Genomic DNA, 25,916 nt, shown 5'->3' on the forward strand with positions numbered 1-25,916 from the left:
AGAGGCCTAATGCATTAGCATTTATACATTTATTTTGTTTCTGGCGCTTGAAGACAAAAGAGATGCAAATGAAACGTTGACATAGCGCCATACTATGGACTAGATTTTACACGTTAGCATGTAAGCGATGCAATGTCAGCCTCCATTTAGACTTGTGTTTCCATCCACCGGACAAACAAGTTCAAAATTAACTTTTCTGCAGCTCTGGTTTGGTTTTATTCACTCTGAAGTAATAATCTGGCTATTCATATAACAGCGTCACTCATAATATAGCTGCAGTTTGATGTTTGCTGATGTCTCTATCAGCTCTATCATTAAAATGATTTGCCTGGTCTTGCGAGTGGAGTTTGTGGATCCAAAAACAGAAATAACATTGTGGGTTCATGACCATTACAGTAACAGAACCTCTCACACATAATCAATGCAAAAATATAAAAAAATTAAAAAGAAACAAGGCATGTTTTATGTGTTATCAGTCATTTAAATTGTAACTGTCAGAATAAATCGAACTCCAAGCACAGAGTGGTATGAGTATTATAGAAAATGTACAAAAAACTTTGACTTCAAATAGTGACTTTTCTACTAAAACTACAGTAGGACCAGTTACACAATAGGATATCTGCTCTGCAGAGAATGTGGCTACTTGGCAACAGTCACACTAAAGAGCAGTCTAATCTCTTACTTGTGAAACATGAAGACATGTGAATATTTTGAATCTATTCCATTGAGTGAGGAACCTGCGCTACAAAAACGTGAATAAAGATGACAAAATATTCTTCCAAGTTAAATAGAAAATGCAGCCTACAATTAATTTACCACTGGAAACTGTCCTGTAATTATCACACTGTATTTATAGTCCAAGCAAAATAGCGTTTTACGACAGACTAATTGTCACAGAAGGTTTTTCACCATACATCATTTCTATGAGGTGTCTAGAACAACATACTAAAAGTCCTAAGAAATCCTAGTTGGGGAAATATGTTTAATTTGCATCATTTTTTACTGTATAAAGAAAATGCAGCCTACAATTAATTTACCACTGGAAACTGTCCTGTAATTATCACACTGTATTTATAGTCCAAGCAAAATAGCGTTTTACGACAGACTAATTGTCACAGAAGGTTTTTCACCATACATCATTTCTATGAGGTGTCTAGAACAACATACTAAAAGTCCTAAGAAATCCTAGTTGGGGAAATATGTTTAATTTGCATCATTATTTACTGTATAAAGTCTATGGTGCTGACAACAATACACCCCAACGGGGCTATTTTTTCCCTTTACTCCCATCACAATGAAACTTTACACAATGAAAGTATCCATGAAATGTAACATTTTTTGTATTACAAGTTTCTTTGAAAATTAATTTGAATATGCAAATCAGCCTTACACTAATCAAATATGCCCAAAATACACCCGAATAGGCTTCTTTTTTTCATTTACTCCTACCACAATGAAACTTTACACAATGAAAATAGACATTAAAAGTAACATTTTTTGTATTACAAGTTTCTTGGAAAATGAATTTGAATATGGAAATGAGCAATACACTAATGGAATACTGTATGGCCAAAATACACCCGAAAAGACTTATTTTCTTCCTTTACTCCTACCACAATCACACTTAGTATACATGAAAAGTAACGTTTCTGTATTTCAAGTTTCTTGGAAAATTAATTTTAAATATGTAAATGAGCTCAACACTAATTGACTTATGGTCAAGAAGCCATAAAGCCACAAGGAGCAGCAGGGGCCAAATAACTAACACATTCATGTCCATTCAATAAGTTAACCTATGCACTGAGTGCTGTCACTTGCCACACTTGACTTATGCATACACACATGTCACTTGCCAGACTTAAAAGACCTATATTGACCTTAAAGGGATAGTTCACCCTAGAATGATATTTCACTCATTATCTACTCACCCTCATGTTGACTAAGGGCTGGAAGAATTTTCAGAGTCCACCGTCCCTTCTCTGAGTTACAGGGGGTCTTGGCGTAGCAGTGCATTTCAATGCAACGGTTGCAAAGGGACACCAGAGCTCTTCGTAAAAAAACACACACAAAAAAACATCCAAATACCTCCATGATGCTCGTATGTAATGTCCGTCTTGTGCTGAAGCCCCAAATTGCGTAATTGTCCCGAAAAAAATTAAATAAGTCTATATTTTAAGCTTGTTTGTAGCGGAAGCTTCTCGAAGCTCCTCTTCCTGGTCCGTCCAAATCTCGCGTGATTTGCGCCGGCGTCAGTGCGGTTACTGCGAATCACGCGAGATTTGGACGGACCAGGAAGAGGAGCTTCGAGAAGCTTCCGCTACAAACAAGCATAAAATATAGACTTATTTAATTTTTTTCGGGACAATTACGCAATTTGGGGCTTCAGCACAAGACGGACATTACATACGAGCATCATGGAGGTATTTAGATGTTTTTTTGTGTGTGTTTTTTTACGAAGAGCTCTGGTGTCCCTTTGCAACCGTTGCATTGAAATGCACTGCTACGCCAAGACCCCCTGTAACTCAGAGAAGGGACGGTGGACTCTGAAAATTCTTCCAGCCCTTAGTCAACATGAGGGTGAGTAGATAATGAGCGAAATATCATTCTAGGGTGAACTATCCCTTTAAGAATTAATTGCACAGTCTTGTCTCCAGTTGCTTTCTAAATTCTTTTTTTATTATTAGCGAACAAGCCTTACCTAACGACTTTCCTCCCAGTTTGCAGAGAACATCAGAAGAAAGTCAGAATTCATCAAAGTCGTTTCAACGACTGTATGTGATGTTATATTAAATATGCTGTTATGTTCAGCAACATATGAGCGGGACTAAGAATTAAGTTATTTGGCCCCTGTTTTTGCTGCTTGCGGCTTTATGGCTTCTTGACCATAAGTCAATTAGTGTTGAGCTCATTTACATAATAAAATTAATTTTCCAAGAAACTTGAAATACAGAAATGTTACTTTTCATGTATACTTTTATTGTGTGAAGTGTGATTGTGGTAGGAGTAAAGGAAGAAAATAAGCCTATTTGGGGTGTATTTTGGGCATATTCCATTAGTGTATTGCTCATTTGCATATTCAAATTAATTTTCCAAGAAACTTGTAATACAAAAAATGTTACATTTCATGGATACTTTCATCATGTCAAGTTTCATTGTGATAGGAGTAAAGGAAAAGAATAGCCCCATTGGGGTGTATTGTTGTCGGCACCATAGACTTTATACAGTAAATAATGATGCAAATTAAACATATTTCCCCAACTAGGATTTCTTAGGACTTTTAGTATGTTGTTCTAGACACCTCATATGATGTATGGTGAAAAACCTTCTGTGACAATTAGTTCTATTTTTGGGTCCAAAATGAGGTAAATTGCCTGGACTAAGAAAAATATGACATATGACATTTATGTGATTTTACAGTGAATATAAACAAAAAAGAAATAGTCATATCACGTTGTAAAGCTTGAAACTGAGAATGTATTAGTGTTACATTATCAGATCGTTGACCCTTTGTTTTTTTTAAGAGTATCACTTGAAATATTAATAAAGATGTAAATAGTGCTGCTTCCAGTCAAAAGGCACATGAGCTTGGAGTTCAACTTCACCTTGTAGATCTTTGGGCCACAGCTCCATCTTGTGGTGGAAGGCACTGTACACACTACAGCTCCCACACTGCACTAGCACCTGAGAAGGAAAGAAGACTTTGCACTCACAGCTTTTAGATTCATACTCACATAAAAACAATCCTAACCCAAACAATTTCTCAGACTCACGTATACAGCAGAATTTTGTGCACAACAATTTTATTGACAAGCAAATGTTTAACATTACTAATACGCGTGGTTAGAATCATGCACACATTTTTTTGATAGCTGTCTCCATACCTTCATACCTGATACTCCATAATTTATAGGTATTTGTGTAGGAATTATCCCCATCTAGCGGTGCGCTTGCATATCGGAACGTATTCTTGATGTTGCATTCACGTGAAATCGGGCAGACGTCAGACAGACAACAGACGCTGCATGTAATAGGATAAACAAGCCTCTAAGTGGTCTGCCAGCACGAGGCAAAACAATACAGGCGTGACAATATGTTGTCATGGTGATGTTGTATTGTTTACCTGACCCACGTTTTACCTTCTTTCTCTCATAGAGTAAAATGACATGCAGTTGGTTTTTCCCACGGCAGTCTGCCTGACTGCACCTGAATGCAACATCAGTGCCTCTGTCCTTCCTCACACTTCACAGTGGTGACAGTTTTAACAGGCGCTACCTCGCAAACTCGAGCCGACAGCTCAGGTGAATTTCTGTGGTAACTATACGGTCACGCTGCCACTGAACGTAAAAAAAATAAAAAATAAATGGCGATGCAACATGGCAGCCTCGGTTCGGTGCGTTGCCCACTTAGGCTATTTGTAACGACTTGTAACAACTCATTCTAAGGTACGAGAAACCTTTCTGCGGGTGTGATTCGACTTAAGTGAAATACGTATTTATGAAAGCAATGTTTGATTTTTGCTAATGAAAAGCCGAATAAGTTACATACTGGAGCTTTAAAGGGCGGGGCGGTGGCAAACCTCACATGACACATCCAGGAAATTCAAAATGCTTTATCTCCACTCTCAGCTGTCTGCTACACCTGCGGGGCTCAGTGCTGTGTCACACGCATCCAGACAGACATCATAAGAAGAACTTCACGGGTGAGTTTTAGTTTTAAAAAAATGTTTCGTTACAATTAGCCTAAGTAACAATATCTGAGACCTGAGAACGACTTGTTTGTTTTGCTTGGTCAGGCGGCGTTGTGTTCTTTCCTGTTGTTTGTAATATGTTCCTTTCATTGCGACGTGGTTAATGTTTGTTTTTAACATGTGAAATGTAATTATGACAAGACTTAAATATTTTCGGTAAAAAAAAGAAAAGAAGAGAAGGTAAATTGGAGGTTTAGTGCCTCAAATCGTATTTCTCCTGCCATGCTGGCGGTTCTGGAATTTTCAAACATGTTGCCACCACAAGCTCATGCTCCTTTTTCAACAAAGGCCAGAAAGTTTCTTTTTGGTAGATTAAACTAAGCTACTGTGTTTTCAGGTGAAACTGAAAGTATTTGACTTGGACTAATTACAATATTTGAACCCCTTTCTCAGCAACAAATGACATGCTTTTTATTTTTTCTTCATATGTTTTAGAGTTGACAGTGTTCAGACAGAGAGATCATGCATGATCATGCGTCTTTCTGATAATCTGTGCAGTGTAATTCTTAATGGGATTGATATGGTGAGAGATTCTAGAAAGGAATGTAACAGTACAGTTTGTTCTACATGACATTGATTAACAAATACAAGACACAATCTGCATCTTTTCGAGAATGTGGTTAGTTTGCATCTTTAGATATGGAATGTAGGCTATGTCATGCTTGTTCCATTCCTCATTGTCTCCTACATGTCTTAAAATGAAATGTCTTAATTTGCATTTTTGAGGAGGGATGGTTTTGTGGGAAGATTGACATGAGCAGTCTTTTATTTTAGGGACTTGAAGCTTATCAGAAAATGATGAACAAACAGATTTGTGCATCACATGTATTTATATCAGGACAAATACATAGTTAAACTAGCAGATCTGCATTTGTTCTTTGACGTACTGGTTAATTAAATTTTGTATTAAAGGAATAGTTCACCAAAAAATGAAAGTCATTAGTTACTCACCCTCATGCTGATGAATACTCAAAGTGCAACTGGAGACCCGGGAGGCCGGTTCGTAGTCCAACAAAAACTTGAATGAGAGTAATAGGGCCCGACACAAAAACGTCCATAAAACTACACAAAAACCATTTAATATTCCTCCACACTGCTCGTACTCTGCAATCCAAGTGTCCTGAATGGATATAGTCCAGAGTTTACTTGAAACGACGTCATTTAGGACATTTTTACGGCCTAAACAGTCCTGTATTGAATTTGCTTGGGGCGCGCTCTCACGTTCAGGTGCAAAATGCCCGACACAAACGGGTCCATAAAACTAGGGCTGTCCCCAACGATTATTTTTCTCCCGATTAATCTATCGACTATTTTTTTGATTAGTCGATTAGTCTAGCGATTAATTTTTTGATTAATCTAACGATTATTTTTCATTTACAAAAAACACTTCTGACTTCTTATTTACATTTTTCAGATGCTCATAAAGGACGCGCAAACCTGACTGCCAAGCGGTCATTGACCTCTTGGCAAAACGGTTTGCATCGTCGCCCACCATGCGGGAGACCAGGGTTCGAAACCCCACCTGGGGCAGTCCGTACCGAAACACAACGCATCTGGCCAGATTAACATCGGCTACACTCAGAGCCAGGAATGGAGACATTTTGTTTTTCGGTTGTGACAAAAGTGATATCTATGGCGATAAAAACATTGTTGCCACAACCTGTAGCAGATAGTTTTGAGTGATTATGTCTCATTTTCTTTGTATGTTCTTTACAAGCAAAACTGTATCAGAAAACTGTAAACTTTATTACAGAGGTTTAAGACAATGGCACACACACAAGTGATGGCGCCATGTTTCTAGTTTACAAAGAAAAAGACGGCATGTGTTTTATTCTTGCCACACACTAGGTATGGGACAGTTTGTACCACGTGTGCTTGAGTTATAATAACAGTTAATCTTCTTATGGCAAATCATCAACAATGGTGGTGCAGCCACGCCCATGCCCAAGTATCAAGGTGGTGCTATTAAGATGTTTTGACCCACAAATATGCACGAACCCTGTAAGATGTACATTTTCGCCAGTGTAAAGTTTCATGAGGTTTTGTGAATGATGGTGCCCTTGAACAGCCAAATCATTCATCAAAATTGCCAGCAGGAGAACAGTAGGGCCCTTGCATCTTTATAGCTCGGGCTGCTTCAGACTTGTGTGAGCAGTACCAAATTAGAGGTGGACATAAAGGGCCATGTTATCGCTTTGAGTGCCCACCCGCTTGCTAGACTACCTGTAGGCTCACATACTCTGGTGTTATGAACATGTTCAAAACATAGTGTTCGAATTCCCATGGCTTTATCTAACCTGCTTGTTGCAAATGTTTACTGGTCAAACCACATTCCTCGCATGGTTGTTCTGCCTCTGTCCTGGTTTTTGACTTCACTGCACATGTGAATGTCAAAACTGGAGTTATGACAAAACTGGTAACAGTGTACAGATGGATGTCCACCAAAGGACAGTCCTATGTTGCTCTGTGTGGGGAATGACAAAGTACTGTAAACTACGGTGTGTTCAAGGAGCACAGGAGACAGCCAACTGATATCGAATGTGTAGGATTCCTCTGATATTATTTATTATTTTTATTATTATTAGTATTACTATGCCATATTAAAAGAGTTGACTCTGTTGCCTACCTTAAGTGTGATTTAGCATTTTCTGAAATGTATTGCTTTTGTTGCCTGGCTTCATTGACATGACAAGGGAGTTGGCAGGCCTGTTTGGTCAGGTAGCAGCGCTGCTCTTCTCTCAGCCCCGCCCAGATACCCGCTTTGATAGGCTCTGGTCTGACAAGCACATTGTCAGTAAGGTGTGGCATTGCTCTAGGTGTAACATCAGAGAATTCGACTGAGATTTACTGAAGGAATTTTTTTGTTGATGGTATTTATTTTCAGAGAGAAAGCTGAAGGGACTTCTTTGGACTACTGGAGAAGCAGCTTGTTTGGACATCGGGCCAACACAGGTGTGTTAACATTTGTTATTGTGCAACCAAAGTGGTGTCCATGCCTTCATTTGGTTTAACATGCTGCTACAACATTAGCATGGGTGGGAATCTTTTACTATCTCACGATTAGACTTGATCCTGATTTTTGGGGCTACGATTCGATTCAAAATTGATTTTCGATTCAAAACGATTTGATTCATAATGATTTCTGCTTCAGTCTATCGGTGTGCAAAGGATCCTCATGATCTACTCCAGTCTGCTTTGCAAGACAGAATGACTAAAGTGTCTTTTTCACATTTATTGAGTTTTAAAAATGTATCCATGCTTAGATGGAATTGCTGAAAGTGTTGCATAAAAGCGATATCACATATTGCTTAAGTAACAAAATTAAAAGTGCCTCTTTATTTAAAAAAAAGTGCAGTTAAACAGACACAGGTGACAATCCACTGATAGATCATCTAATTCAACAACTAGGAAAGTACAAGTTTAGTTGATCTTTGGTTCAGGGTTGCTGCTGGTGGGCTGCAGGTCTTATTGTACATCACAATTGTTCAATCTACTTCAACATAATGTCATGCAATAATGACTTGCAGCCCTCAGTAGCCACCAGAATCTGGTCGGACATCTTAAGACTGGAATTTCAACAGTGAAGACTTCCTCTTACAGGTTGTCACTGTGTGAATGAGAACAGGAAAGCAGTTGAGAAGAAGTGGTGTGTGTTTTTTTTTTTTTTTTTTTTTTTTTCTCGGAGCAGGAAGGGCCACTAGATATTCAGTGGCTCTTCAGATAAGTATGATTATATGCTTTTCATGCGATATTTGTTTGTCTGCTCCCTAATGGTCCAGTAATTTAACTTAAAGCAGATATCAGGGGCACGGCCGTTTCGGCTAATGCTGTGTTCAAGGCAGGCTTTTGAAACCGTAAGTTACAGCTTCAAGTCACAACTACGACTTGGTAGCGTTCCAGGTAACCCGTAGCTCGTGTTTTTACCGTCCTGTTGTCTGTGAAAGTTCCCTATAACGGCCACTCGTAACTTCCGACCCGTGAACTCGTACCAGATCGAACTGGTATGACTTCACAGGAAGGAAAAACACAAAGTACGAGTTTCCTTGAACGCACCACGAGTTAGCAGCCCCCGCCCTTGTCAGGCATCAATTGGTCCTCGTGCTACGTCACCACATTCACGCGCATCCCTTGGCTGCACACACAGCCCTTCATGCCGTTCTCTCCCCTCATTGGATAACACTTGTATCCCACAAGGAAAATTTTCTCCTCGGGTTACAGCAGAGCATAGTGACGGAGAGACTCGTGTTTAGGCTGAAATACTTCATGTAAGTGATTGCTGACGGAAAATAGGACTATTTAGGACTTATATTAACAAAAACATTCCACTGATATCTGCTTTAACTTAACTTCCTAGGTTACCGCTGACAGTCAGACTTTCTTGATTGACACAAAAAAAGTAATTGCATTACATTTTCGTTCACTCATATTGCAGATGGTTTTATCAAAAGCGACTTAAAGGGATAGTTCAACATTTTGGCAAATTAGCCTATTGCCATAATCGCTATAGTCATAGCAGTAGGTTCGTTACCTTTATTTGTCGGTGCAAGCTGTTTTTAGAACAGCGGAGCAGAGCCGCGAGCTGCTCAGAGCTACACTACGAAGGCTAATGGGATTTCTTGGTTTCTCCTCATCAAACTCATCAAATACACAATCCAACAAGTCCAAAACGCTCTGGTGGACAAGTTGTGACCTGCACATTCACCACGCTATGAGATAATAACAGAACGTTACGAGACAGAGTTGTTTTAGAGGTAAATTCATGCAAAACCGCTGATGCACGTTGCCTTCAGGGACAGTTTTTCAGCAAGCACTCTCTGTATTTACCTCGAAAACAACTCTGTCTCGTAATGTTCTGTTATTATCTCATAGCGTGGTGAATGTGCAGGTCACAACTTGTCCACCAGAGCGTTTTGGAGTTGTTGGATTCTGTATTTGATGAGTTTGATGAGGGGAACCAAGAAATCCCATTAGCCTCTGTAGCGTAGCTCTGAGCAGCTTGCGGCTCTGCTCCACCGTTCTAAAAATAGCTTGCACCAACAAATAAAGGTAACGAACCTACTGCTATGACTATAGCGATTATGAAAATGGGCCAATTTGACAAAATGTTGAACTATCCCTTTAATAGAGAGGCACAACCCCAAGTTATATGGAGCACACCAGGAGAGAACTCTCCTTTTCCTTGACAGGAGGATCCTGTTTTTTAAATGTCTTTTTATGAAGATATTCTTTTATGTATAAAAAATGCAAATAATAATTATCAGAATTAGTTTGGAGGTGTGTGTTTCACTTTGTCTGAATTTGATTTTGTTAGTGTACATTTCACTTTTCTTGATTGTGGTCATGATTTCTCATTGTACTGTTGATACTCCTTGTTGACCTTTACAGTCCCATTTACTTGGCCATGAGATACGTCCTGCCCTGAAACTCCTTTGACTTCCTACTCGCATTGCAACGATGGACCCTCAGGTGTGTCCACCCCCTCTGAGCAGCAGCCAATCAATGATCAGCGGCTTTGAAAAATCCCCGGCCAGCACATATAGACCTGGTCACTCTCGGAACAGTAGCACTGGCTCCTCCAAACAATCAAAGCAGGTAATGGTTCTTATAAGTATAGAATCTGACTGTACTTAACCACATTTTTACTTTTTTTTTTGCTTGGCACAAATGCTCTTCCATTACATTAAAGTAGTCATTAATGTCTCTGTCCAAAAGGTTAAATGTTTTCTACCTCTTCTCTTTGTGCTCTATCCACTGTTAACTTGGTATGGCAACAGTCAGGGAAAATCTTAATGTTCAACTTTATTACCAAGGTCAACCAAAGATAGTCAAAACTTTATGAATGTTCAATTTAATGTGTCACTGTGTTTTCTCTCTGTCAGGCTCAGAACTGGGAAGTAATGGACGACTTGCAGCATCTGGACATGTATTCTGTCCCTGGCTCTACTCTGGACCTCAGTATCCCTGGTATCTGTGAAGGCTACTTAATGAAAAGGAGAAAGTACCCTCTCAAAGGGTGGCACAAAGTGAGCACAGCACAGACTGAACAATATTTTACACTGATTTTCATTTTTCTTTGCAGGACTTAACTGTGACTGATTTGTTTCAGAGATACTTCCTATTGGAGAAAGGAATTCTAAGATACTCGAAGACCCAGCAAGATGTAAGTCTTGCAGAGAAACTTCCAAGATGAAGCTGGCCCACAGGCGTGAGCTTAATTGAATATGCTGGGATGCACTAAAATCAATGTCAATGTGTCACTGTGTTTTAGATTCAGAGAGGGAAGCTCCATGGCTCTCTTGATGTCAGCCTGGCTGTCATGTCCATCAACAAGAAATCAAAGCGTATAGACCTGGATGCTGGAGACAACCTCTACCATATCAAAGTAACTTCTACAATTCAGTTCACATGGTGTTTAGAAGCACCAAGGTGGCGGGTTTTGTGGGAATAAGCCACAAATAAGAGTGGTGACACTTCCAAAACTATAATGCACAATTAGGGGATTGAAATGAACTTTGGGGAAAAAATGTTTGGGGAAAAAGTTTTTTTCATTTCATATGCATCTATTAATTTGTTTTCTCTTTCTCATTCCCTTCTTTTAGGCAAAGAGCCACGATATCTTCTACATTTGGCTAACCAAATTGTGTGCCCATCGTGTTTTTCGGAAAAATGAGGCGATGAGTGTTCATCATGGTGTCCTTCATGCTCTCTCCCTTGGACAAGGTACCATGCCAACCATGGCCACTCTTGCCCACAGGAACAGAACAATTGTGAGTAAAGATTCCTACTAATGTTAAAACAGAGAGTCTGATGAATTTTAGGTTTCACCTAAAGGGCACAGCTCTAACACCATCATCTACACTGAAATTGATAGCAAGTGTAACCAATAAGTGTAAGTTTGGGTAACACATGGCAGCTGCCATGACTGAGCAAACTTCTTCTGTGGTGATCATGTTTGAATAAATATAGCTGAAGTCACCACTCAGTCTCTGTCCTAAACTGATGTGTTTTGGGACGTTTTCAGCTGCTGACATACGTACTACTCAGGATTTTAACAGTAGCAGGGCAACAGCAAGTGACTGTTGGTTAACAATAGTAATAGTTTTAAGTGGCCATGTTTTAATAACTGTTTTGAACTTAGCGATTATAACAACAACAGAATCATTTTTCAAGGAGAAGTATTCAGCTGTCTTACAATACTTTGTGTATGAGCAGAAAGGAGAGAATAGTGCAGATGAAAATCTGAAAGCAGCTGGTGTCAGGCAGAATCTAAATAACTTGTGGTACATCTCATTTTCTGTTGACTGATTAAAGGAGAATTCTGGTCATTTTTGACCCCTAAATCATTGTCCTGATGGTCACCCAGTGTTGGGGGGGAGCAAAAAACGCGACTAAAATTGATGCAGGGAAACCGGAGTTACACCATGGCTAGACGCCGCTAGGGATAACAACAACGCTAACCTATGGGGGCAATTCTTTCAACTACAACAAACACTCAAAAAACAATCAAATATCTTATGAATTCAGAGTTCTATATGAATTCAGTGGTGTCTTGTAAGGATTCGAGTCATGTACCATAGATATTTGATTGCTTTTTGAGTGTTTGTTGTGGTTGTAAGAATTGCGTTAGAGTAGCGTTGTTGCTATCCCTAGCGACGGGTAGCCATGGTGTAACTCCGGTTTACCTGCATCAATTTTAGTCGCGTTTTTTGCTCCCCCCAACACTGGGTGACCATCAGGAAAATGATTTAGGAGTCAAAAATGACTGGAATTCTCCTTTAAGTAACCGTGCAGCATTGTTTCCAGCATTGTCCACAGTACCAGTTGTCTCATAGTTTTGAAAAAACCTGAAACATTGTGATGTGTTTCATCCCTCAGCCCTCCTACTATGCTAGCACAGCCTCAGTGTACCAACCAGAGATGGAAAGCCCCACCCCCGTCCCTGCCCCTGCTCCTGCCCCCGCCCCCACCATCACCACTAACCCTGGGGTGACCAGCAAGGTGTCAGCCTGGCTGCAGCAGACCCATGACATTGATGGAACCTCTAATGGTAATATCAAATTGTAATGTGAGATCCGCCTGAAATGTTCCATCATGTTATATACAGCTCTGTAACTGAACTGTAACCTATGACCCTGTCTGTCAGACCTGGCCCGCTGTCAGGCTGAGCTAGCAGAACTGGCTCAGCTCATCCAACGCCTCCACTGGCTGGAAGGAGGCCTCCCAATCACAAACACAGACCTGGAGATGAGAATCAGCATGCAGGTGAGTGCTCTGGTTTAATCCAAGTGTAGTCTTTTTTCCATCTAAATCACTTGACACATTGTTTATGAGATAATACTTAAATGATCTTCATATTGATGGCATTTTAGAGAGATGATTTGTCAGTCAAGTGTATGAGTCTACAAATAATTAGTTAGCAATAGAAAACATGCATTCTTAAGATAGAAGCTATAACCTGTTGGGTCTTTTTTTTCAGAATTTGTCCCTGGAGAAGCCCAAGAAGAAGACAGGGAAAGGGTTTGGTCACTCCAGGACTTTGTCACGTGTAGAAGCCATGGGGGGAATGGTAGGACTGACTTTGGTACTTTAACCAATAATGCAGTGTTTATGATTAATATTGATTTTAGTTATGTCCTTTATTCATCAAGATTTAACTTGATGACCATCATCAGTTTGAAATTATACCGTTCACTATGTCTGTCTTGTCTAGTTCACCTCCAGCCACCTGAGTACCAGCCACCTGAATACCAGTGCCGGTCCTGGTATGGAGGGGTCTGTCCAGTCCATCCCTGACTATGTCTACTCTCAGCTGTCCAACCCTCATGGCACCTCACCCGAGTCCAAGAAGCTCCACCAAGACATCTGTACTGTTTCCCGAAGAGGTGTGGTTCTCTCACCAAACTCTTTTTTCTCTCAATAGGATTAATTGAGCTAGTGTTTCATGACAAATATATATCAATATGGTCCAACACATTTATCCATTATTGTTGTAATATAAATAAAACTACGTAAATAATTAACTTTTTTATTTTGCCCTGTGCGCAAATATGAGCTTAAAGGACTCAAATATAATGTGATAATTCTTATCTGCATAAAAAGCCTATCATTCCTTTATGGTTGTTCACTGGTGGTGTTCAGAATTGACATGAATTAGCTACAGCACATACAGTATATCCTCCCACAGAAAGAAGGTTCAAAGAGAGATACTCTTAAAGGGGAATTGCTGTTTTTTAAAAAAAATCTGGACCTTATTTCTAGCATAAAATACGATCATTTACTCACCCAGATAACTTTGATGTCATTACAAGTCGTTAGAAATTAGAAATTAGATCCAGCCGAGAGCCGCGTATATCCATATAATGCGAGTCTACAGGGCAGCGGAATGCAGCCTCTAAATAACACATTATCTGCAGCGAAACTCATTCATTTCACCAATATTTTGTTATGATACGCTAGTGCTATTCCCCTGAGTCCGGGGTTAGCTGTTATCAACATCCGGGGTCTGTAGGTTGACCTACTGACCTCTGACCTGGATGATGTCATCTCCGAGCACCGCGCAGCGCAGCTTGTTGCTACCGCTAATGCTACGGTTCGTTTCCGCGTGTTTCTGACTTGTCAGAACAAAATGAGCAGCTGGACGAGGTTCAGCTTCCACAGGCTTCCTCTCCACAAAACTGGACTCACTAAAGCTCTGGCTAGTTGAGCTAAAAATTGACCCAAATGCCGAAGTGGAATCATTATGATCAGAATGAGCCGGACTGCGCTCAGAGATGACATCATCCAGGTCAGAGGTTAGTAGGTCAACCTACAGACCCCGGATGTTGATACTCACATTATATGGATAATAATATAATAATTTCATCAGAACAACTTGTAATGACACCAAAGTTATCTGGGTGAGTAAATGATCGTATTTTATGCTAGAAATATAGAAAGAAAATAAGGTTCAGAAACAGAAATTGTCCTTTAATACCCAGGTAGTGGGTATGTTCATGTTCGTGAACTGGACTTTTTCCTCAAGATTTCTGTCTGTTGCATTTCAGTCCATTCCTCTCTGACATCCATCTATGAGGTGTTATCCATGGAGAGAGAGAGACTGAGGCAGGCTTGGACTGGCCCGGACCTGAGGCAGAACACCTCGCATCAGCTCGCCACCCTGTGCAGCACACTCTCTGAAGTAACATGAAAACAAACACACACACACACACACTTGTGAATGCCTGTTGGTTAGGTGCTGTCTGAAACTGTGGAGCAGGTTTGGGCTGTTCCTTGACAAAACCAGCATAAGTTATAAGAGGTGTGACCTGAAGGAACATACCTTAGGCCTTTCACTCCCTCATTTCGCACACATACACAAATAACAGGATCATTGTCACTCACTGAAACTGAGGAGTTGCATCAGTCCAGGGGCTTGTTTATTTCTGCTGTCAAACAGACATTGCTCGGCAACCCTTCTTGTTTTGTGTTGCATGAGGCTTCCCTTTGGCTGCTTGACCTGTTTTCTGCTAGTGACTAAGGGACATGAACTGGTGTGACTAGGGGCTTTATTTTACTGCTTTAGTTTCCTGGCAGCTAGCAATAGAGTGAGACACTGATAAACTCTGTGCATTGTGTGGATGCTATGGGGTCTGCCCAATGTTCTGATCATTATCATCTTCTATGCTTCCTTCTCTTGTGTCCTGCATGGCTGCTCTGTGCATGCATGTTCATATCCGTGCATGTGTATAGCTTGACATACAGTCACATCTGACCAAAGTCCACTCACTATCCCTGTCCTCTGACTCTACTGAGGAATCCTACTGCACTGTCCGTCCGGACCAGGTGTGTACTGTGCTGACAGCAATGTCATGGTCTTGCTGTTGTTATGTGTCTCATCTCCACCTGCCTGACAACTACTGATGTGTCTCTAATTCTTACTTTGCAAACAGTGCAAAGTACAAAGTAGTTTCAAGTCTACTCTAAAGCTTTATTTTGAACTCTTTGCTGTTTTTATTTATTTTATTTATTTATTTGTTTATTTAGACGGGACAGTGAGTACATGAGTACATGAGTACTCACTGTAAATACACCGGATTTAGCACTGCTGCTAAATTACCTCCGTAGTCCCCAAACAATACAACAATTAACATAAAAAGTCCATAAAGACAGAATAAGTACATTTACATACTTGCAGGAGGATTGGACACGATTCGTTGAATTACAAAAAAACATACAATTACACATGTTCAGACTAGATATGGTTACTTTAACCAGACTGAGCATGCTTACATGATTGCACCCTGACTACATTATTGCACATTTACCGGCCATAAACGTTCGCACATAATAACTACATAGCTACACTATTGCACACGCACCGGCCATAGCCATACAACTGCACACACAAGAAAGACCTGGGTTAAACATGATTACAGGTGCCCACAAGTTTGTTTGTCTAATATCCAGTCTGTAAGTTGTGCTTTAAAGGTCCTAAAAGTCGGACACTCTCTAATAATAATGCGTAGCTTGTTCCATTCTAAACATCCTTGGATTGATAACACGTTTTGAGAAAATGTTGTGCGTCTAAGTTGTACCTCACAGTCCCCTCTTGTGGTAGCTCTGGTCCCTATACTCCATTCGGGGGCGGTGGGTACAGGCCGTGTAGAGATTTATAGATCGCACATGCATGTTTAAAATATTTAAAGCAGAAGTAAGCGATCCGGTCGTTTTGGCTAATGCTGCGTTCCAGGCAGGCTTTTGAAACCGTAAGTTACAGCTTCAAGTCACGACTTACGACTTTGTAGCGTTCCAGGCAACCCGCAACTCGCGTTTCTCCGACCTGTTGCCTGTGAAAGTGCACTATAACGGCCACTCGTAACTTCCGACCTGTGAACTCGCACCAGATCGAACTGGTACGACTTCACAGGTCGGAAAAACACGAGTTACGGGTTGCCCTGAACCGACGGAGTTAGCAGCCCCCGCCCTCGTCATGGATCTATTGGTCCTCGTCCCTACGTCACCACATTCACGCGCATCCCTTGGCTGCACACACAGCCCTTCATGCTGTTCTCTCTCCTCATTGGATAAAAATTGTAGGATACAAGAAAAGTTTTCTCCTCGGCTCAGAGCAGAGCAGAGGGACTAGAGACCCGCGTTTCGGTCCAAACACTCTTTGTAAGTGATTGCTGTCGGAAGATATAACTATTATAACTATACTACTAAGACTTATATTAACACAAAAACATCGCTTACTTCTGCTTTAAGATTGTTGAAACAAAAAAAATTATATTTTAGCAGGATGTTGCAGTGATGATACAAACGTGTGCTGTCTTGCTGCCTTACAGCGGACACCATCAATGGGCCGTCACACTCAACGTGCGCCATCAGTAGCAGATTCCATGGCAGAGTATTTTGATGCCAGCGAGGTGATAATATGTGAAACCTCGTCAGAAGCCGAGGCTTCAGATGAGTCGGGCCTGAGCGACATCACCACCACAAGCACCTCGGAGCCAGAAGAGGGACACGGTGAGTGTTACAGCCAATCACCTGTAGAATTCAAACCATCCTGCCCAGTCACTGACTCTATCTCTTTTTCCCTCTCCTCCAGTCACTGCCACCCTCGACTACAGAGCCAGTTTGAACAGTGCTTCTAACAAGCCCAGCCCAATACCCACTGATACAGGTAACACTACTGCTAGTATTGTTAATGTATGTTGTGCTTGAGTGCAGTGATGCAATTTACTGCCGAGACCTTTTACTGGAACATGACTTAAAATGCAGGATTCACAGAACTTACTGAGCTATACCAAGCTTTCCATGCACATAATTTTTTGTGTTATTGACCTCTAGTCTGCGTCTGTGTTGTAATTCATTTTCAGTGGATATAAATATTACTAATATAACTGCTAATACAGCTAATTACCACTAATATAATTACTATTACCATTAAATAATATATATACAAGACTTTGAAAACGTCACCCATAGCTATTATAAATAATATAATAGCTATGGGTGACGTTTTCAAAGTCTTGTACACAACATTCATCAGAGCCATGCTTATATTATTTCAACTGGCTTCAGGTAAGGCCAAGGCAATTTTATTTGTGTAGCCCGTTTTTACAAACGGTTTGCCTCAAAGGGATTTTACACAGCATCATTCTGCCCTTACACCCTCACATCCACTGAGGAAAAACTTCCAAGAAAGCCTGTGAATATTCTTATTTGTCCAGGTCATAGTTATCTCAAGGAAATTTAAATCGAAAAGCAACTGGACTTGGTTATTTTTGTCTAGGAAGACGTTTCACCTCTCATCCAAGAGGCTTCATCAGTTCATGTTCGCATCTTTAGTCTCAGCCTGGTCAGATGTGTGAATAAATCTTAAATTTCCTATGAACCTGTGGACAATTTAGGGTGATAAATGGAAACACTAGCTGGTGTTACTATATCCATATAAAGGTTAGTGTTATGCATTGAAATGGTCAGGAGTGTTCTCTTCTGATTAAATCTCTATGAAACACATGAGACTATACTTACTACATACTTGCTTATTTCTGTTTCTTAATCATTATGTGTACTGATGGTAGAAAAGGCTGGTAAGTTCGTCTCCAAGGGTTGCAAAATTCCGGGAATTTTCAAAGTTGGAAACTTTCCATGGGAATTAACAGGAATATATGGGAATAAACGGGAATAAATCCGAAATTTACAAAATTGATTGGTGAAGGTGAGTAATATTTTACTCAGCATTCATCTTTTTGTGGTTCAGTAAAAGAACCGATTGGTCATACAAGAATTAAAACTTGATAAAGTCTTACTCACAAATAAATATGTTGAAATGTCATGTTTTTTAATTATATTATTTTGCATGAATATCTGCTTATGACAAAACATTTACATTTATGTTTGGATATGATACAGTTTGTTTAAAATACCCCCAATTTCCAGTTAAATCCCATAAATTCCCAATAATTCCCATGGAAAATTTCCAATTCCATGAATACGTTGAAATCTCTTTTTAATTGTATTGTTAATTTGTCTGTGATCCAGGTCGTCGAACTACTCTCCCTGCCCCCGGAACAGACAACAGCCACATTGGCATCATGACCATCCTCTACAACAACATCGGCAAGGACCTGTCCAGAGTCTCTATGCCAGTTGCTTTGAATGAGCCGGTGTCTTTGCTGCAGAGACTCAGTGAAGAGCTCGAGTACTCTGACCTGCTAGACATCGCCAACCAAATTGACGATCCATTTGAGAGAATGGTGAATTTGGTTTACCAATATAACTAACTAGCTGAAGCTGAGATACAGTTGAGCTCAATGCTAACTTTAATTTAAATATGTATTTTTCCAGGTTTATGTGGCAGTATTCTCTATCTCCGGCTATGCCTGGGCATCCTGGAGGTATGGCTACAAACCTTTCAACCCTGTTCTAGGAGAAACATACGAGAATGACAGAGAAGACAGGGGCTTCCGTTACGTCAGTGAGCAGGTAACCAGCAGGAGGAAAAAAATAATCTACTGTATATCTGTGTATATAACAAACTATAATATTGTGTTGTATGTGGTGTTTTCAGGTCTCCCATCACCCGCCTATCTCTGCCTGCTATGCTGAGTCAGAGAACTTCACTTTCTGGCAAGGTAGGAGCCGTGTGTTCATTGATTACATTATGGATCCATCTTTTAAAGTATGAGTGAGTTATACCTCATGTCAGTTTGTTTTTGTTGGTCTGTTTACTCTCAGATCAGAGATGGAAGAACAAATTTTGGGGAAAATCAGTGGAGATCCTCTCTTCTGGACCAGTCAATGTTACGCTACCTAAGTGAGTCACTGCTTCTTGAACAACCAGTCACATAATACGGAAAATAACAGCCTAGTCTATAGCTGTGGTACAGCTACTAACATTTTTAAGTTTTTAAAGGAATAGTTCACCAAAAAATGAAATTCACCCTCATGCTGATGAATACTCCGGAGTAGTTTTTTATTCCTCAACATGCATCTGGAGACCCGGGAGGCCGGTTCGTAGTCCAACGAAAACTTTATATGAGATTAATAGGGACCGACACAAAAACGTCCATAAAACTACACAAAAACTATTTAATATTCCTCCACACTGCTCGTCCGCTGCAATCCAAGTGTCCTGAAGGGATATAGTCCAGAGTTTACCCGAAACAACGCCATTGAGGCAAATCCGGTCAGGTCCGAGTGCGTTGCCTGAACGCGAACTACATTGTGGCCTGGGAATATTAAAATAGCAGACAGACATCCTAGGAAATTCATTGATAAAATCTAACTTGTGTTTTTAAACAGAAGTACCAGACACAAATATGAAGTGGTTGAATTTGTAATTTACTTTCTGATGGCTCAACCACATACAACATAGGTGCAACTTCAAGAAATCGACAAATGATTGGACAAAGTATAATGTTGTAGTAGTAGTGATAATGCACCAGTCTGATTCTGTATATATTGATGAACTTAATTACACCAACTTTCATATTGATAAACATTATAGTAGATGCACAATTACTATTATAGAGAGATAAAAACAAACTCCTGATAAGTAGACTACCGGTATGTTAAAAAATAATTTGTTTAACTCGTTGATAGGGAGGCACTGACTTAGAGAGGACAACACTATTGCATTATTTAATGAGTCATTATCAATCCCATCAGAAACTTTGACATCTCCATTCAATGGCTCTGTGGTCGCAGTGTAAATAAAGAGATAAGAGAATAGAGTGCTGTAAATCAAGATTTTATTACTATTCCCAGTATAGCTTTCCAACTAATAGATGTCTATGAATGCCGTCGATCATTAAATGTTGTTATATTCATAGACTGTAAAAAGAATGGACGTAGCGTCCGTGACGTCACCCATTGGTTTGGGGGAGTCTGTTTTGTGCCGCTACTACGGGGGTTTGAACCGCGCCATGTTGGATTCTACTTGCCATATTTGGAGCGGTGCGACCCGCCCACTGGCCTCGAAGCAGCGGTCGCCGGACCTGTCACTCAACGGTTCTGCGCCCTAATTGGCCAGAACTTTAAACCTAATAATAGTAAAACGGTAGAGTTTAAAAAAAATTCACCCCCCTCAGAGTGTGTGCGGGGGTAGAAACTATCGGTTGAGACCAAAAAAATGAAATGTACCAGGCTGTAAATATGTTTTTTAAAGCTGTAAAATCGGCTATTTTAACATGGGGCTCAATTGGAGTTGCTCCCTTCTGGAGCCAGCCCCCAGCGACAGCCGAGGGGATTGCAGCTTTTTGAACGCGGAAGTGAGCTTCACTTCTCAGACCGACAACTGCCCCCTTGGTTATATTACAACATCAACCCCATCATTAGCAGAATGTTAAGGTGCTGTAGTTGCAAACCTGTGAAAACCTTTTTATGTATTCCACTGTACTCCACTGCGCCCACCAGGTGGAGCCAGAGACCACACGACAGCCAGACATCTGTCATGTCATGTAAATGAAATAGACTTGGTCAGTCTGAGAGTGGCATCAAACATGTGCAGTGTTTCATGAATTTGGGAAAATGTCAACTCATTAAGTGCAAGAAAATGATAAATAAACAGGTCATCCCACCCTCCAGTGCCCTATAATAATCAGTCCTTTTGCTGTTACTTAAGATTTTTTCAAAGTTAACCATTATTGTTTTGTTTGTAGGTATGGTGACCACTATGAGTGGAACAAGGTAGTGACATGCATCCACAATGTGCTGAGTCAGCAGCGGTGGCTGGAGCACTACGGTGAAGTGGTCATCAAAAACACCAAGAGCAACATCTGTACCTGCAAGATTACTTTTGTAAAGGTGAGGATGATTCTGTCCTCCCTCCCCTATCTGTCACTGCTCATTCAACAAGTCAAAATAATTTACATGGACTTCCTTCTCTGTCTTTTTCTCTCCTCTTTCCTGTGTGTGTGTGAGAATAATTGGCTTTCAAGGGCTGGACCTAGTGTGTGAAAGGGTGACAAACAGTGTAAAGTGCTCTGAGTGGTCCTAGAGACTAGAAAAGTGCTGTATACGTGCAAGTCCATTTACCATTTACCATCTTTAACCACTGTGACCCTTTCATCCTTACATTCTAGTCCCGCTACTGGTCCTCAGATAACAGTAAGAATGAGGTGCAAGGTGTGGTTCTGGATCAGGCTGGAGAGGTCGTCCATCGTTTTGGAGGCTTCTGGCATGAAGGCATCTTCTGCGACACCCTCTCTACACCAAAGTGTATCTGGAAGCCCAGTAAGTGGCATCCCATCTGAACATGACTTTGAATTAATTACAATGATGGTTAGCATTAGCATCATTAATGATGGTTAATGGTACATGGTAAGAAGGTTGAAAAAGTTCATCCTCCAGACAGTATTGTAGTTTCTGACATTTGCTGTGTTATTTCCTGTTAAGATGTGCAGCCTGATGACCACTTAAAGTACTACGGCTTTTCACATTACGCCAGAGAACTCAACGAACTGACGCCTGACCTGAAGGCAGTTCTTCCTCCAACAGACGCACGCTACAGACCAGACCAGAGGTACAAACACTGATTTATTCAAACCAGTCACAATGCAGTGCAGTGCAGTATCAAAACCAACTTTAAAGAGGAACTATGCAAGATTTTTTACTTCCCTATAGTCTTAGGAGTAGGTTTGTTAAGTTTTGGAGTTGTTAGATTGTGTATTTGATGAGTTTGATGAGGGTAAAGAACCTACTCCTAAAACTATAGGGATTATGGCAATTGGCCAATTTGCCAAAATGTTGAACTATCCCTTTAAAGGGACTACGAGGAGTTTTGGAAAGCGAAAGTGTTTTCACACTACATTTCTAAACATTTGCCAAGAATGTTTTCATTAATCAAGAATGAAAGTCGGAGGTTGGAAGACGATCAGATGTCGTTGTAGTTCCGACCATAAGCAGTGACCATAACCTGCCGGGCAGCATCAGGGAAACCGAAAGTAGGAAAGTTGGGCGAGTCAACCACTAACTAATAATAATAAAATAACGATAAAGACAAAACGATATATTTATCGAAAATGGACCCATTAACAAGTGGGTAATGTAGATTCATCGACATTAATATGAGACTTTTTTGTAACCAAAAGCAAACTCCTCAGGGTCTCTTTAACTATGCTACATTTTTAAAACTTAAGTACTTAGTAACTTAAATAAACAGCTTTGGAGTAATTGTGATGGTTAAATCAATGACTGGTAACTAGTTCCAGGGAGAATGGAGGCTGTCTGATTTCCACCTAGCATCTCTTGGCCAAAAACCAACCTTGCAAGACCAGAGCCTCCGACCCGGTGTCCCAGCTCTCGTCTCTGCAGCACTGCGACATAAGCGCGATCCATAACCCGTAATCTCTTGTTTATGACGTTTAAGACTACACAAATATACACATTGTAATGCGTCTATGATAAATAACGTTATCCTTTTTAGCCGGCTTTGTTGAAAACAAATGCACATGGCCGAGAGGAGGGTTAGCAAAACAGCAGAAAAGTGACTTGCATAGTTCCCCTTTAACAGCCTCTCACTAATTTAATATTTCTCATGTTGGTTAATGTTCCAATATAACTCTACAATTTGTGTGTTGATGTGCTTACTTAAATAATACCTTGTACAAGTACCTTGTGTCCAACTAACATTTGTCCACATTCACTTGTGAAACTGGGGATATGAAGGGCATGAGCACAAACACTGAGCCTCAACTCAAGTAGCTTTTACCAAAATAAAACTGTCTTTCATTTGGACACCAAACAAAGTGAAATGCATATCAGGTTACCTGAGGTAAGGGCCAAGTTTGAATCACATAAAACTTGGCCCTTAGCTCAGGTAAACTGGTTGGAGAACAAAGACACTTCTTGGAGCCAAGTGTCCTAGTGCACCGCACCATTTTTCACGGTGCCTAGTTGTTAAGTTCCTCTTCCTCCTCTCCACCAGGCTACTGGAGGAGGGTAAGGTAGCAGAGGCAGATAAAAAGAAAGATGAGGTGGAACAGAAGCAGAGGGAGCGGAGGAAGGAGATGTCCAAAAAAGGGGAGGAGCACGCCCCCAGGTTCTTCAGGTGAGCTTTTTAACATTTTTTACAACATGACCTAAAACTTAACTGCAGTTCAGAATTAGAAATATTCAACTGCCCCCAAAGATTGTAGAGATTTACCAATGAACTTTGCATCCAAGAGCTGAATTTTGCTTTGGATGACATCCTTATCAGTTGAATATGTCACATTATAAATAAAGAAATGTGTAATGCAGCGTTTGTAACATAACATAATATTTTGTTAATTAAACAGTAATTATACACTGCCCATCCAAAAAAAACTCACCACTTGGATTCTATTTCATGTTTAATTATTTTGAAAACTTTAGCAGTTTTTAGCGGCTTTTTTTTTTTTCAAAACATTTGACTTTTCGGGGATCACGCCCCAATAATTTAGCTACCATTCAGAGTGCTGCATCCATCTGAAATGTATTTTAAAATTTTTCACTTTTCAGAGTCTGTTAAATTTATTTTTTTGGCCCATTTTGTCTCAGGTAAAGAGGTTGCCTAACAATTCTGCACACCTCATTTTGCTTAAATCCAACAAACATTCAAGTTTATATAGTTTGAAGTTTGAAAATATGTATACAAATGATAAGATCAAAATACTCACTGTTGTTACCGAAAATGCTTATTAGAGTTTATGAAGGGCTAAGTAATTCTCCACAGAATACTAAGCTGTGAATGAAAGTGCCTATGCCATTTGTGAAGGGAGTCTTGTTTTTCCATTAGAATTAAAATTCAATTTATGTTTTCAAAATGTGTATCAATAAATCTTACGTTTTTGTTGTCATATATCCCAAATAATAACCTTGATCCACATCCTTAGAACATCTTTTGAGGTTATTTTTCCATAAGGGATTTATAGGGAGATTTAACAGTCACAGTAACAGTAAGTTTGTAGACATTCCAAAGTTTATTTATTCTTTACTATGCATTTCATTTGGGACAGAGTTTATTTCTGCTTTCATAACTTGGCCAGTCATGATGCATAACAATTCAAAACGGTGTGCTTCAGTTTTTGGAAAAGATCAAAAGTTAATGAAACACATTTTTCAAGGTATATGGAAGACTGGATTCATACAGTATTATTGTACAGATGGGAAAGAACTATTCTTAATTATTAAAATAATTGAAATAAAAATGCAGGCTGCTTAGTGATTAGTTTTCTTTGTGTTTTCAGGAAAACTGTGGATGAGGCAGGCAGAGAGGTGTGGCTGTACAATGGAACCTACTGGAAAATCCGCAAAGACCCCGGTTTCTCCAACACACAGAACCTGGACCTCTATTAGAGCTCTGCACCCAGCCTCATGGATGTATGCTGGATGAAACCAGACAGCTGCCGACATGATGAATAATGGTCTACTCCGGCAGTAAAAATGTATTTATATTATATATTTTGCAGCTTCATTAGTTTTTAATATGTTTTTATACACGTTACTGGTCAATCTCATTTTCATGACAGTTGTAATGAGTTTGGAAATGCAGTACAGTATCAGAATAAGCTCTGCAGGAAGCCAGCTTCAGATACTTGTGGGGTGTAATAATACTACTAATAATAATAGGTGAACTGGTGCTGTCCTGCTTCCTCTCTTAGTGGGTCTTAATGTTTAAACTCATGTTCTTTTGTAAAATGTGTAGTTCATTTTCAGATAGTTGTGGCACAATGGAAACACTGTTTTTTCAAACGGAAGGTAAATCCAGCTGGTGGATGAGGTTTGTGACCTTGATCTGTTCTTTGAAGTTTTTTTTATTGATGTTGCAAGTATTGTATTCACTGATGAAAATAGACTGTCGAATCCCTGTAAAATGTTTTTTCTGTGATTTTGTTTCAAATAAATTGTTCTATAATCAACACTGTTACTTGCTCCAGGTTCATGTTCACAAGGTCAGAGGTCGACAAACGTCCAGTACGTCGTCGTAGTGATAAACAGTTAATTTATATTTATGATGACAGATAAGGAGTTTTTAATATGTATGGAACCTTTCACAGACTCTTGACTTGCTTTTGTAGCCCGTGGACTTTGCACACACAGGACACAATTACTGGGGTTCTATGGTAAACCAGACTTCGCAATAGGTCATTCTGCCAAAATCAATAATCAGCTGGAGTGCTGTTCAGTCTGATATCTGAAAATGAAACAAAAGAAACAAAAT

At 40.0% G+C, this 25,916-nt stretch overlaps 1 protein-coding gene across 4 annotated transcripts; it reads left to right on the forward strand.

Annotated features, from left to right (window-relative positions):
• Positions 1-4,584: 4,584 nt before the first annotated feature.
• On the forward strand, positions 4,585-25,620 carry LOC146983500 (oxysterol-binding protein-related protein 7-like). 4 transcript variants are annotated; one of them, XM_085785074.1, is made up of 24 exons: positions 4,632-4,699; positions 7,632-7,699; positions 10,133-10,339; positions 10,627-10,770; positions 10,854-10,907; positions 11,016-11,129; positions 11,347-11,514; positions 12,623-12,794; positions 12,891-13,009; positions 13,224-13,313; positions 13,458-13,629; positions 14,791-14,924; positions 15,476-15,568; positions 17,071-17,251; positions 17,334-17,408; positions 18,773-18,987; positions 19,079-19,216; positions 19,302-19,365; positions 19,469-19,547; positions 21,394-21,538; positions 21,817-21,967; positions 22,130-22,256; positions 23,661-23,783; positions 24,943-25,614. In XM_085785074.1, exons 3-24 carry the CDS (start codon positions 10,202-10,204, stop codon positions 25,049-25,051), a joined length of 2,805 nt encoding a protein of 934 aa, XP_085641200.1. In that variant the 5' UTR covers positions 4,632-4,699; positions 7,632-7,699; positions 10,133-10,201; the 3' UTR covers positions 25,052-25,614. The 4 variants fall into 4 exon arrangements, with proteins under 4 accessions (XP_085641203.1, XP_085641200.1, XP_085641201.1 ...); XM_085785075.1 differs by lacking the exon at positions 4,632-4,699 and having other exon boundaries at positions 7,549-7,699; positions 24,943-25,620; XM_085785077.1 differs by lacking the exons at positions 7,632-7,699; positions 15,476-15,568 and having other exon boundaries at positions 4,585-4,699; positions 24,943-25,612.
• Positions 25,621-25,916: the final 296 nt, after the last annotated feature.

The sequence above is a fragment of the Trachurus japonicus genome, chromosome 8, assembly GCF_045865225.1.
Source record: "Trachurus japonicus isolate A0001 chromosome 8, Traja_1.0".
Classification (NCBI taxonomy): domain Eukaryota; kingdom Metazoa; phylum Chordata; class Actinopteri; order Carangiformes; family Carangidae; genus Trachurus; species Trachurus japonicus.